Here is a 13,231-nt window from a genome sequence, read left to right on the forward strand (position 1 = left end):
TCCTTGCATCCCTGGGATGAATCCCACTTGGTCATGGTGTATGATCCTTTCGATGTATTTTTGAATTCGGTTTGCTAATATTTTGTTGAGTATTTTTGCATCTACGTTCATCAGGGATATTGGTCTGTAGTTTTCTTTTTTGGTGGGGTCTTTGCCTGGTTTTGGTATTAGGGTGATGTTGGCTTCATAGAATGAGTTTGGGAGTATCCCCTCCTCCTCTATTTTTTGGAAAACTTTAAGGAGAATGGGCATTATGTCTTCCCTGTATGTCTGATAAAATTCCGAGGTAAATCCATCTGGCCCGGGGGTTTTGTTCTTTGGTAGTTTTTTTATTACCGTTTCAATTTCGTTGCTGGTAATTGGTCTGTTTAGATTTTCTGTTTCTTTCTGGGTCAGTCTTGGAAGGTTGTATTTTTCTAGGAAGTTGTCCATTTCTCCTAGGTTTCCCAGCTTGTTAGCATATAGGTTTTCATAGTAGTCTCTAATAATTCTTTCTATTTCTGTGGGGTCCGTCGTAATTTTTCCTTTCTCGTTTCTGATACTGTTGATTTGTGTTGACTCTCTTTTCCTCTTAATAAGTCTAGCTAGAGGCTTATCTATTTTGTTTATTTTCTTGAAGAACCAGCTCTTGGTTTCATTGATTTTTGCTATTGTTTTATTCTTCTCAATTTTATTTATTTCTTCTCTGATCTTTATTATGTCCCTCCTTCTGCTGACCTTAGGCCTCATCTGTTCTTCTTTTTCCAATTTCGATAATTGTGACATTAGACCATTCATTTGGGATTGTTGTTCCTTTTTTAAATATGCTTGGATTGCTATATACTTTCCTCTTAAGACTGCTTTTGCTGTGTCCCACAGAAGTTGGGGCTTAGTGTTGTTGTTGTCATTTGTTTCCATATATTGCTGGATCTCCATTTTGATTTGGTCATTGATCCATTGCTTATTTAGGAGCATGTTGTTAAGCCTCCATGTGTTTGTGAGCCTCTTTGCTTTGTTTGTACAGTTTATTTCTAGTTTTATGCCTTTGTGGTCTGAAAAGTTGGTTGGTAGGATTTCAGTCTTTTGGAATTTTCTGAGGCTCTTTTTGTGGCCTAGTATGTGGTCTATTCTGGAGAATGTTCCATGTGCACTTGAGAAGAATGTGTATCCTGTTGCTTTTGGATGTAGAGTTCTGTAGATGTTATTAGGTCCATCTGCTCTACTGTGTTGTCCAGTGCTTCCGTGTCCTTACTTATTTTCTGCCCGGTGGATCTATCCTTTGGGGTGAGTGGTGTGTTGAAGTCTCCTAGAATGAATGCATTGCAGTCTATTTCCTCCTTTAGTTCTGTTAGTATTTGTTTCACATATGCTGGTGCTCCTGTGTTGGGTGCATATATATTTAGAATGGTTATATCCTCTTGTTGGACTGAGCCCTTTATCATTATGTAGTGTCCTTCTTTATCTCTCGTTACTTTCTTTGTTTTGACGTCTATTTTGTCTGATATTAGTACTGCAACCCCTGCTTTCTTCTTGCTGTTGTTTGCTTGAAATGTTTTTCCATCCCTTGACTTTTAGTCTGTGCATGTCTTTGGGTTTGAGGTGAGTTTCTTGTAAGCAGCATATAGATGGGTCTTGCTTTTTTATCCATTCTTTTACTCTGTGTCTTTTGATTGGTGCATTCAGCCCATTAACATTTAGGGTGACTATTGAAAGGTAAGTACTTATTGCCATTGCAGGCTTTAAATTCGTGGTTACGAAAGGTTCAAGGTTAGCCTCTTTAGTATCTTACTGCCTAACTTAGCTCTCTTATTGAGCTGTTATATACACTGTCTGGAGAGTCTTTCCTTCTCTCCCTTCTTATTCCTCCTCCTCCATTCTTCATATGTTGGGTGTTTTGTGCTGTGCTCTTTCTAGGAGTGCTCCCATCTAGAGCAGTCCCTGTAAGATGTTCTGTAGAGGTGGTTTGTGGAAAGCAAATTCCCTCAGCTTTTGTCTGTCTGGGAATTGTTTAATCCCACTGTCATATTTGAATGATAGTCGTGCTGGATACAGTATCCTTGGTTCAAGGCCCTTCTGTTTCATTGCATTAAATATATCATGCCATTCTCTTCTGGCCTGTAGGGTGTCTGTTGAGAAATCTGACGTTAGCCTGATGGGTTTCCCTTTATAGGTGACCTTTTTCTCTCTAGCTGCCTTTAACACTCTTTCCTTGTCCTTGATCTTTGCCATTTTAATTATTATGTGTCTTGGTGTTGTCCTTCTTGGATCCTTTCTGTTGGGGGTTCTGTGTATTTCCGTGGTCTGTTCGATTACTTCCTCCCCCAGTTTGGGGAAATTTTCAGCAATTATTTCTTCTAAGATACTTTCCATCTCTTTTCCTCTCTCTTCTTCTTCTGGGACCCCTTTAATACAGATATTGTTCCTTTTGGATTGGTCACACAGTTCTCTTAATATTGTTTCATTCCTGGAGATCCTTTTGTCTCTCTCTATGTCAGCTTCTATGCGTTCCTGTTCTCTGATTTCAATTCCATCAATGGCCTCTTGCATTCTATCCATTCTGCTTATAAACCCTTCCAGAGTTTGTTTCATTTCTGCGATCTCCTTTCTGGCATCTGTGATCTCCTTCCGGACTTCATCCCATTTCTCTTGCGTATTTCTCTGCATCTCTGTCAGCATGTTTATGATTCTTATTTTGAATTCTTTGTCAGGAAGACTGGTGAGGTCTGTCTCCTTCTCTGGTGTTGTCTCTGTGATCTTTGTCTGCCTGTAGCTTTGCCTTTTCATGGTGATAGGAATAGTCTGCAGAGCTGGGACGAGTGACGGCTGGAAGGACTTCCCTTCTTGTTGGTTTGTGGCCCTCCTCTCCTGGGAGAACAGCGGCCTCTAGTGGCTTGTGCTGCGCAGCTGCGCGCAGACAGGGTTTCTGCTTCCTGCCCGGCTGCTATGGAGTTAATCTCCGCTGTTGCTGTGGGCGTGGCCTGGCTCGGGCAGCTGCTCCAAAATGGTGGAGTCGCGTTGGAGCAGGAGCGGCCGGGAGGCTATTTATCTCCGTAAGGGGCCTCCCTGCTCCCTGCAGCCCAGGGGTTAGGGTGCCCAGAGATCCCGGATTCCCTACCTCTGGATTAGGTGACCCGCCCTGCCCCTTTAAGACTTCCAAAAAGCACCTGCCAAAACGAAACGACCACAAAAAAAAAAAAAAATTAAAATTAAAAAAAAAAAAAATGTGGCCGCTCGTTTTTCTTTATTCTCCGGCGCCAGCCTCAGGCATCTGCTCACCGGTCTTTCTGCCCTGTTTCCCTAGTATTGGGGTCCCTGTCCCTTTAAGACTTCCAAAAAACGATCGCCAAAACAAAACAGCAAAAAAGCAAAAAAAAAAATGGTCGCTCCCTTTTCTTATGTCCTCTGGCACCCGGCCTCCGGTGCCCACTCACTGTTCTTGCTGCCCTGTTTCCCTAGCATCCAGGGCCCCCTGCGCACGCACTGTGTCTGCACTCTGGCCCGGATGGCGGGGGCTGGGTGTTCGGCAGCCCTGGGCTCCGTCTCCCTCCCGCTCTGCCTGCTCTTCTCCCGCCGGGAGCTGGGGGGAGGGGCGCTCGGCTCCCGCGGGGCCGGGGCTTGTATCTTACCCCCTTCGCGAGGCGCTGGGTTCTCTCAGGTGCGGATGTGGTCTGGATGTTGTCCTGTGTCCTCTGGTCTTTATTCTAGGAAGAGTTGTCTTTGTTTTATTTTCATAGATATATGTGGTTTTGGGAGGAGATTTCCGCTGCTCTACTCACGCCGCCATCTTCCGATCTCTCCCCACCCCCCACTTTTTGGTATAGACCCAAGTGAACTGAAAACGGACGTGAAGGGGTATTTGTATGTGTACATTCACGGCAGCAGGATTCCACCTGATTCGTGATAGCCGAGCGGTGGGAGCAGCCCAGGTGCCCATCGATGGATGAACAGATAAGCAGAATGTGCTCTCCCCCCACAATGGGGTATTATTCCATCTTAAAAAGGAGGAAAATTCTGACATGTGCTACAGTGCAGATGAATCTTGAAGACAGTACGCTCAGTGCAGCAAGACCGTCACAAAAGGACAAATACTGTACGATTCCACTTTGGTGAGGGTCCTAGTGGTAAATGCACAGAGACAGACAGTGTGTTTTTGGTGCATGGAATTTTTAAGTTCTCATGAGGTCCTATTGTGTTGTCACCTGTGACTTTGGTGCCATATCCAGGAAATCTTTGCTGAATCCAATGTCTTGAAGCTTTTGTCCAATGTTTTCTTCCAAGAGTTTTATAGTTTTGGGTCTTACATTTAGGTCCTTGATCCATTTTGAGTTGACTTTTATAAATGGTGTGAGGTAAGGGTCTAACTTCATTCTTTTGCATGTGGATGTCCAGTTTTCCTGGCACCACTAGTTGAAAAGACTGTCCTTGCCCCTTTGGGCATTCTTGGCACTTTTGTCAAACATCATTTGACCATATAAGCAGGGGGGCTTAGTCCTGGGCGCTCCTTTCTGTTCTGTGGTCTATGTGTCTGTCTTTACGCAAGCACCACACTGCTTCGATTACTGTAGCTTTTTTTTTTTGGTATCACTAATATACAATTACATGAGCAACATTGTGGTTACTAGATTCTCCCCATTATCAAGTTCCCACCACATACCCCATTACAGTCACTGTCCGTCAGCCTAGTAAGATGAGTAGAATCACTACTTGTCTTCTCTGTGTTGTACAGCCCTCCCCGTGTCCCCACACACATCATGTCTGCTAATAGTGATGTCCCTTTTCCCCCCTTGTCCCTCCCTTCCCACCCATCCTCCCCAGTCCCTTTCCCTTTGGTAACTGTTAGTCCTTTCTTGGGTTCTGTGATTCTGCTGCTGTTTTGTTCCTTCAGTTTTTGCTTTGTTCATATACTCCACAGATGAGTGAAATCATTTGGTACTTGTCTTTCTCCACCTGGCTTATTTCACTGAGCATAACACCCTCTAGCTCCATCCATGTTGTTGCAAATGGTAGGATTTGTTTTCTTCTTATGGCTGAATAATATTCCATTGTGTATATGTACCACATCTTCTTTACCCATTCATCTACTGATGGACACTTAGGTTGCTTCCATTTCTTGGCTATTGTAAACAGTGCTGCAATAAACACAGGGGTGCATGTGTCTTTTTCAAACTGGGATCCTGCATTCTTAGGGTAAATTCCTAGGAGTGGAATTCCTGAGTCAAATGGTATTTCTGTTTTGCACTTTTTGAGGAACCTCCATACTGCTTTCCACAATGGTTGAACTAATTTACATTCCCACCAGCAGTGTAGGAGGGTTCCCCTTTCTCCACAGCCTCGCCAACATTTGTTGTTAGTTGTCTTTTGGATGGTGGTGATCCTTACTGGTGTTGAGGTGATATCTCCTTGTGGTTTTAATTTGCATTTCCCTGATGATTAGCAATGTGGAGCATCTTTTCATATGCTGTTGGTCATCTGAATTTCTTCTTTGGAGAAGTGTCTGTTCAGCTCCTCTGCCCATTTTTTAATTGGATTATTTGCTTTTTGTCTGTTGAGGTGTGTGAGCTCTTTATATATTTTGGATGTCAAGCCTTTATCGGATCTGTCATTTACAAATATATTCTCCCATACTGTAGGGTACCTTTTTGTTCTGCTGATGGTATCCTTTGCTGTACAGAAGCTTTTCAGCTTAATATAGTCCCACTTGTTCATTTTTGCTTTTGTTTCTCTTGCCTGGGGAGATATGTTCATGAAGAAGTCGCTCATGTTTATGTCCAAGAGATTTTTGCCTATGTTTTTTTCTAAGAGTTTTATGGTTTCATGGCTTACATTCAGGTCTTTGATCTATTTCGAATTTACTTTTGTGTATGGGGTTAGACAGTGATCCAGTTTCATTCTCTTACATGTAGCTGTCCAGTTTTGCCAACACCAGCTGTTGAAGAGGCTGTCATTTCCCCATTGTATGTCCATGGCTCCTTTATCATATATTAATTGACCGTATATGTTTGGGTTAATATCTGGACTACCTATTCTGTTCCACTGGTCTGTGGCTCTGTTCTTGTGCCAGTACCAAATTGTCTTGATTACTGTGGCTTTGTAGTAGAGCTTGAAGTTGGGGAGCATAATCCCCCCAGCTTTATTCTTCCTTCTCAGGATTGCTTTGGCTATTCGGGGTCTTCTGTGGTTCCATATGAATTTTAGAACTATTTGTTCCTGTTCGTTGAAGAATGCTGTTGGTATTTTGATAGGGATTGCATCGAATCTGTAGATTGCTTTAGGCAGGATGGCCATTTTGACAATATTAATTATTCCTACCCAAGAGCATGGGATGAGTTTCCGTTCATGATTACTGTAGCTTTGTAGTCAGTTTTGAAACCAGGGGGGTGAGTCCTCCAGCTTTGTTCTGCTTTTTCAGAATTCTTTTGGCTGGCTGTTCGGGGTCCCTTGAGATTCCATATAAAGTTTAGGATGGACTTTTCTATTTCTGTAAAAAATGTCATTGGCATTTTGATATGATTTGCGTTGAATCTTTACACCACCTTGGGTAATGCTGACATTTTAGCAATATTGTCTTCCTATCCATGAACATGGGATGTTTCCATTTGTTTATATCTTTCTTAATTTCTTTCAGCAGTGTTTTGTAGTTTTCATTATATAAGACTTTCATTTCCTTGGTGATGTTAGTTCTTAAGTATTTCATTATTTTTTATGCTATTATGAAAATACCACAATTTAAAAAAAAAAGACCTTGCAGCCCAGGTTGTGAATGGAGGCAGGACTGGACTGTGCAGGGGTGCCCTGCACAACTCCGGAGGTGCCATCCACATGCACGGTGATGCCGTACCAGGCAGGAGAGGAGCAGTGGTGCTGCAGGACAAGTGGCCCCAGCATCTCACTGACCGACAGCAAGCAGGCTTTCCTTTCTCGGTCACACTGTATGTCCATCCAGGTTGGCTCTGAGGGCATCTCTCAGGCCTCCAGGCTGGCAGAGAGCTTTCCGGAACACTCTGGCTCCAGAGCAGAGGGGAAGGAGAGCAGGACCACCCCACACAGGCTCTTAAAGCCCCTTCACCCCTACTTCATTGTCTAGAACACATCCCACGGCCAAACCCGTCAGTGGGGTGAGAAGTGTAACTGCCCCCAGAGCAGGACAGCCCTACAAATGTGAAAGGACTCCTGAGAATCATGCCGCGTGGCAGGCCTCCCAGGAGGGCCCAGCGGGAAGCTGACAGTGGAGGGGAGGCCTCCCTTGGGACAGAATAGGTGGATGGCCAACCATGGGAGGGGTTGGGGTTGCAGGCTGGCACAGCCATGGGTGGCTCTGGGGCCCTGCACACCTGCACCAGGCAGCCCAGCAGCAGCTCCTGTGTTTGTCAGAGGGGAGCAACCCCTGGGGAGCTCTCAGTGTCTGATCTTCAGGGCCTGGAAGCCACAGCTTGAGTCACCAGAGGCCAGCCTCTCCAGTGTGAAGGTTTGAATGCCCTCCTTGAAATGGTCCCTGCCTTCTACTGAAACGCTGGCCATTTGGGATGAAAAGGCCTTGGATTTGAAATTGTATCTAGTGAGTAGGATGCCAGCCCTTGCCTAGGGGTGTTGACTTCTGGCTGAGCAGTCGCTGTCCATACGTGGATGTGTGGACAGGCTCTGGGCACTGCAGGAAGGCTAGGCACTCATCACCTCCTGCCCACTCAGGGCATCCTTCACCTCTATCAGGACACTGCGTGGCCCTGAGGAAGGGGAGCCTTGCAGGGGTACACTGAGTCCCCTAGGAAACGAGATGCTTCTCCCAGGACACATCCCTTCCAGAAGCTTCCTTCGGCTGAGTGGCATCTAAGGCAGTGTTGGTCTTCGAGGTTTCATGCCCTGCTTGCCTGGCCCTGTGCCTTCTCCCCGTGTCTGCAGGTGCTCCCGACTTGTTCTCGCCTTGTTCTGCGTGCGGCCGCTGCACAGTCTGCAGACTTACCCCATTCTCCACTTTGAAGCTGCTGCGTGTTGGCTCTGTGTCCGCTGACCGTTGATGATGCTCTCCGTGACGACAGCTCCTTTGTGTGTACACGTAGGCCAGAACCATCTGTGTCTTGCTTTGGTTTGAGCAGTTTCAAAAGTCATGGCAGCTGTACAGCCAACCTTTTTCTCGTGCCATCTCCTCCTGAAGCTCACCAATTTGGAGTGCTCAGTATGCAGAGCTCCCTGGGAAAATGACGCCAACGGGGGCGGCACTGCAGTATCCCGGACATATTCCACATGGGCCTGAGGCGCAGCCTCACCGCGGCTCGGAGGGAAGGCTTTCTCTTAGGCAGTGAATCCTCCTTCTGTGAAGGTGCCAGGGCAGGGGAGTGAGCTGTGCCCACACACTGGGCCTGGTGAGGTGCCCTGAGCGACTCCACACCATGATCCTTTGAGGATGCAGTGGTCAGGCCTGATGTCTGCTTACTGTCCCAAAAACACCACCAAAAAGGCCAGTGTCTCCTGTACTGCCTAAGTCTTGCCCCCCAACACAGGGTGAGGTGGCTGACACGTGACCCCCCATGTACAAGACTCTATAGTCCTCACACCTGGGTGGAGTGGGCACTGCTCTCCCATTGGCAGAGGGGAACAGGCACACCAAGTAGGACTTACCCACTGGCCCCAATGCCAGGAAGGGTGGAGCCAGGAGGGTCAGGCAGTGTGGCCACCCCACGCAGCCCCAGTCAACTGCAGAGCTGGCTACTGTTCCCTATATACTCTCAGTACCAGTGACATTAGCCCCAACTGGAAAAAGAGGCAAAAGTGACTGGCCACTGCGTTCCATGGGTGGTCATGGGAACAAAGCAGGATAGATGCCTGAGCTTGGCGGGGACCCCTTTGCTGTGACATGCCACCGCCCCCCCCTCCCGGCGTGATGCACTCTTGGAGCCCCCTCCCCAGCCCTTGGCATAGCTGGCACTACCATCCTACTCCCCCAGACTTGCTTCCCTTACCTGGCAAGTGCAGACAGGGTCCATTACTGTTTTTAACATCACCACCTTCTCTGCATCCAAGTTCTTCCAAATAATTTTTGAACTTTTTCAATTATACTGAAATCTTGCCTTCCTGACCCAATCCACTAATTTTTAAATTTTAAACAGATGCAGAACACAGCCTGCCAGCCATCAAGGCTTGAACCCTTCACTGAGTATGAGCATAAAGCTCCAGAGAATAAGGTCATCTTGGGAGGACAAGGGCAGTCAGCAGCCCAGGGCCCATTAGCCACACCCACGCCAGGTGATACTATTATGAACACATCTTGGGGTTGCAAGGTTCACTGGAAGCTCTACACCCTTTGGTTTGCTCACTTACCAGAGAAAACCTGTTTAACTTGAGTGTCACCCACTCTTCCACAGCAGCCAGAGACCTCCGCTTGTAGCCCTGCTGCTGCTCTGGTCGCGCTGTGAGGCCAGCTCTGCCCCAGGCCTTTCTTGGTAATGATATTTCCCATTTGGGAGAAACCATTTGCTCTACCTGAGCTGAGGCCGTCCTGCCCTCAAAACCCTTCTAGGCAGCTCCCCGCCCACTGTGCCACACCCCAAAACAGGAGCCACTGCCCGGTTTACTGCAGCACTTTATTTTTCCTCACACAATGACGTGTTGCTGGGGTCTAATGTTCTCACATAACAGTAGAAAACCAAAATTTGTTGCCATCTCTTAAAGAATTAAGAATCGCGTACAAAAACCTTACATAAATTAAAAGGATGAATAAATTTACAGATGTAAATGCAAACTTTTCCAACTCAAGGCAAGTAACCACCCACTGTGTTCTGATGGGAAAACACTGGGTAGGAAAAGAAAATGGGTCCTAAGGCTCGGACCTTCCCAACCCCACTGGACCGGCAAGACAGAAATGACAACTGGTTCGGGGCTCCTGCCAGCCTCTGGAGAAACCCTGAACAGGCAGCCCGTGTATTAACACCCTGCACAGATCAGCACACTCAGTCCCGCAGATTCTTACCACGCCAATGGACTTCCCTCCTGTGAACATGTTCTCACCTTGGCCATGAGGTGACCGAGCCACGTGTCAAGGGGTTAAATCAAAGATATGTACAGGGTATTAAAACATTAACCAGGGTAACAGTTAACTTGAATACAAGGTCAAAATCAGCAACAAGTTCTACAATCCAGTGCTGATACCAGATACAAGCTTCAAGGACAACTTTCCTCCCAAAGGCTTATTCCAGTTTCGTGAGGCTAGCATCAAGTGTGTACACTTGCCGGGGCAGCTCCTACTTCGGAGGAACGCGTGCAGCAGATGCGTCGCATCTGCTCCCAGTCCGCTTAGAAGCATTTGCGGTGGACGATGGAGGGGCCCGACTCGTCGTACTCCTGCTTGCTGATCCACATCTGCTGGAAGGTGGACAGCGAGGCCAGGATGGAGCCCCCGATCCACACGGAGTACTTGCGCTCTGGCGGGGCAATGATCTGCGGAAGACAAGACGGGGGCTGTAGCTGGAGGCGCCTCTGCCCAGCAGGGCCTAAGCCCACGCCCCCCGCCACACCTGACTCACCTTGATCTTCATCGTGCTGGGGGCCAGCGCGGTGATCTCCTTCTGCATCCTGTCGGCGATGCCAGGGTACATGGTGGTGCCCCCGGACAGCACTGTGTTGGCATAGAGGTCCTTGCGGATGTCGACGTCACACTTCATGATGGAGTTGAAGGTGGTCTCGTGGATGCCACAGGACTCCATGCCTGAGGGACAAGGGGGCCTCAGCGGTCACGCTTCCCTCCCCGAGGTGGCGGCCAGAGGAGCCCTCCGCCTCCCAACGTGCCCACACCCACCCAGGAAGGAGGGCTGGAAGAGCGCCTCGGGGCAGCGGAACCGCTCGTTGCCTATGGTGATGACCTGCCCGTCGGGCAGCTCGTAGCTCTTCTCCAGGGATGACGACGACGCGGCGGTGGCCATCTCCTGCTCGAAGTCCAGGGCGACGTAGCACAGCTTCTCCTTGATGTCCCGCACGATCTCCCGCTCCGCCGTGGTGGTGAAGCTGTAGCCGCGCTCCGTGAGGATCTTCATGAGGTAGTCGGTCAGGTCCCGGCCGGCCAGGTCCAGACGCAGGATGGCGTGGGGCAGGGCGTAGCCCTCGTAGATGGGCACGGTGTGGGTGACCCCGTCCCCGGAGTCCATGACAATGCCAGTGGTGCGGCCAGAGGCGTACAGAGACAGCACGGCCTGGATAGCCACGTACATGGCTGGGGTGTTGAAGGTCTCGAACATGATCTGGAGGAGAGGCGACGGGCTGCTCAGTCAGGGGCAGGGACCCGGGGCCACCCCATGCTCACACACTCCATGCAGGCATCACCACAAATGTGATGTGTGGGAAAAAGAAAAGGACGCAGGCAGAAACACAAATAAGAAACCTTGAGACTTCAGGGAGGAAATGCCAGGAGAAGAACAGAACCCTGAAAATATTGAAAGAAATACTTGAATTTCAGAAAACAAAGCTGAGCAGAAAATGACTCGTGAACAGCTGGGCCGGCGGAAGCGCCGGGGCGGCGCTTACCTGAGTCATCTTCTCACGGTTGGCCTTGGGGTTCAGAGGGGCCTCGGTCAGCAGCACGGGGTGCTCCTCGGGGGCCACGCGCAGCTCGTTGTAGAAGGTGTGGTGCCAGATCTTCTCCATGTCGTCCCAGTTGGTGACGATGCCGTGCTCGATGGGGTACTTGAGGGTCAGGATGCCGCGCTTGCTCTGGGCCTCGTCGCCCACGTAGGAGTCCTTCTGGCCCATGCCCACCATGACGCCCTGGTGTCGGGGGCGCCCAACGATGGACGGGAACACGGCCCGGGGAGCGTCATCCCCAGCAAAGCCAGCTTTGCACATGCCAGAGCCATTGTCGATAACGAGGGCGGCGATTTCTTCTTCCATTGCGATCTGTTCAAAGGGGCGACCCACTTTAGGCGGGGCAGGCCCCGGCGAGCTCGGGGTCGGGCTCTCCCCACACCCTCCGCGCTAAGATCTGCTCCCCGGCCCCGACCGCAGCGGCGGAAGCGGCCTACTGGAGCCACGCCGGGGCTCTCCGCACTGCGGCCCGCCCCGCCCTGGCGTCCTGCCCCGCGGGCGGCGGCCCCTGCGCCCGCCGACCAAGCCCAACCACACACCGCCCGGCGCGTCTTGGGTCCCCTTTGTTCCACGGGTCGGCGGGGCCGGGCCCCTCGAGAAGGAGCACGGAGCCGCGCTACGGACGCAAGGGCGCGAGGGCCCGACCGCTTACCGACGGAGGCAGCGATCAAGGAGCGCGGAGGACGGGCGGCAGCAAGACAACACAGGGCGCGGAGCGGCTGCAACGACTGAGACCGAGCGAGACCTCCCCCGCTCGTATTTAAGCGAAGCGGGGCGCGCGCGTGAACCGGCGGCGCGCGCGGCCCCAGAACATGTCCATATATGGCGATCTTTCCGAATGCTGGGCACCCATTGGCCCGCCCGGCCGGGGCACGTGGGGCCCCGTGCCCGGCACCGCCTCCAATGGCCCCTCCCGCACCGCCTCCTCCACCCCCGCGTGCCTGAGACTGGGCGCCTGGGACCCCCGCGCCGGCTGTCGTGTGGGTGGGGGTGCGGGTGTCTCCCGGAGATCGCGGGGTGGGCTGCAGGGAGGGCCAACCGGCCGGCCCCGCCCCGGGACTGCCGCGCGCCGTGGGGGAGGGCCCGACTGCACCCCGAAACTGCCTGGCCCGGGGCTGGGCCGCGCGCGCTGAGTCGGGGTGTGTCCCTGCGGCCCTGCCCCGCTTGGGGGCTGTTTGCCGCGCACCCCCCACGAGCTTCGCCCAGAATGTCCGCAGAGAGCCCAGGCCGCAAAGGCTGGTGCCGGGCTGGGGGAGGGGCGGTGTGGGGCCCCGCCGGCCGCCCTTGATGCGATCTGGGCTCGGCGACCCGGGGGAACCCCAGAGAGCCGTGATGTCGCCCCCGCGACGACGGGAAGGAGCCGCCCGTCCCCCAGCGCAGCCACGACTGCGCAGCCCTCTCCGCCGGGGGAGGGTGTGCCCTGCCTGCGGTTTCTGGCCGTGCAGAGACCGAGACCCCACTAGCCCCACATCCAACGCATCCTGCTTTCATATCCCAGGCCCGATTGTCCTTGGGCGAGAGTTCTGCTCCGAGTTCGGAGCCACCCACCATACGCTGGGGAGGGGCTTTCATTTTAATGTGAGATTTGTGGGAAAACTGAGGCAGGAAAAGGGGGGTTCTGACTGGCCGACCAGTCGCTGCCTCCGGTACTGCGAGCACTGTCCTGTTCGTGGGGGGGGAACGGCCG

At 51.1% G+C, this 13,231-nt stretch overlaps 1 protein-coding gene across 1 annotated transcript; it reads right to left on the minus strand.

The window, feature by feature from the left end:
* Positions 1 to 9,535: 9,535 nt before the first annotated feature.
* On the minus strand, positions 9,536 to 12,335 carry ACTG1 (actin gamma 1). The gene is made up of 5 exons (XM_036910616.2): positions 12,197 to 12,335; positions 11,488 to 11,856; positions 10,766 to 11,204; positions 10,494 to 10,675; positions 9,536 to 10,407 (listed from the first exon to the last, which is right to left on the minus strand). The coding sequence occupies exons 2-5, from the start codon at positions 11,848 to 11,850 to the stop codon at positions 10,264 to 10,266; spliced, it is 1,128 nt and encodes a 375-aa protein (XP_036766511.1). The 5' UTR covers positions 11,851 to 11,856; positions 12,197 to 12,335; the 3' UTR covers positions 9,536 to 10,263.
* Between the last annotated feature and the right edge of the window lie 896 nt (positions 12,336 to 13,231).

Source organism: Manis pentadactyla, chromosome 4, assembly GCF_030020395.1.
Source record: "Manis pentadactyla isolate mManPen7 chromosome 4, mManPen7.hap1, whole genome shotgun sequence".
Classification (NCBI taxonomy): Eukaryota; Metazoa; Chordata; class Mammalia; order Pholidota; family Manidae; genus Manis; species Manis pentadactyla.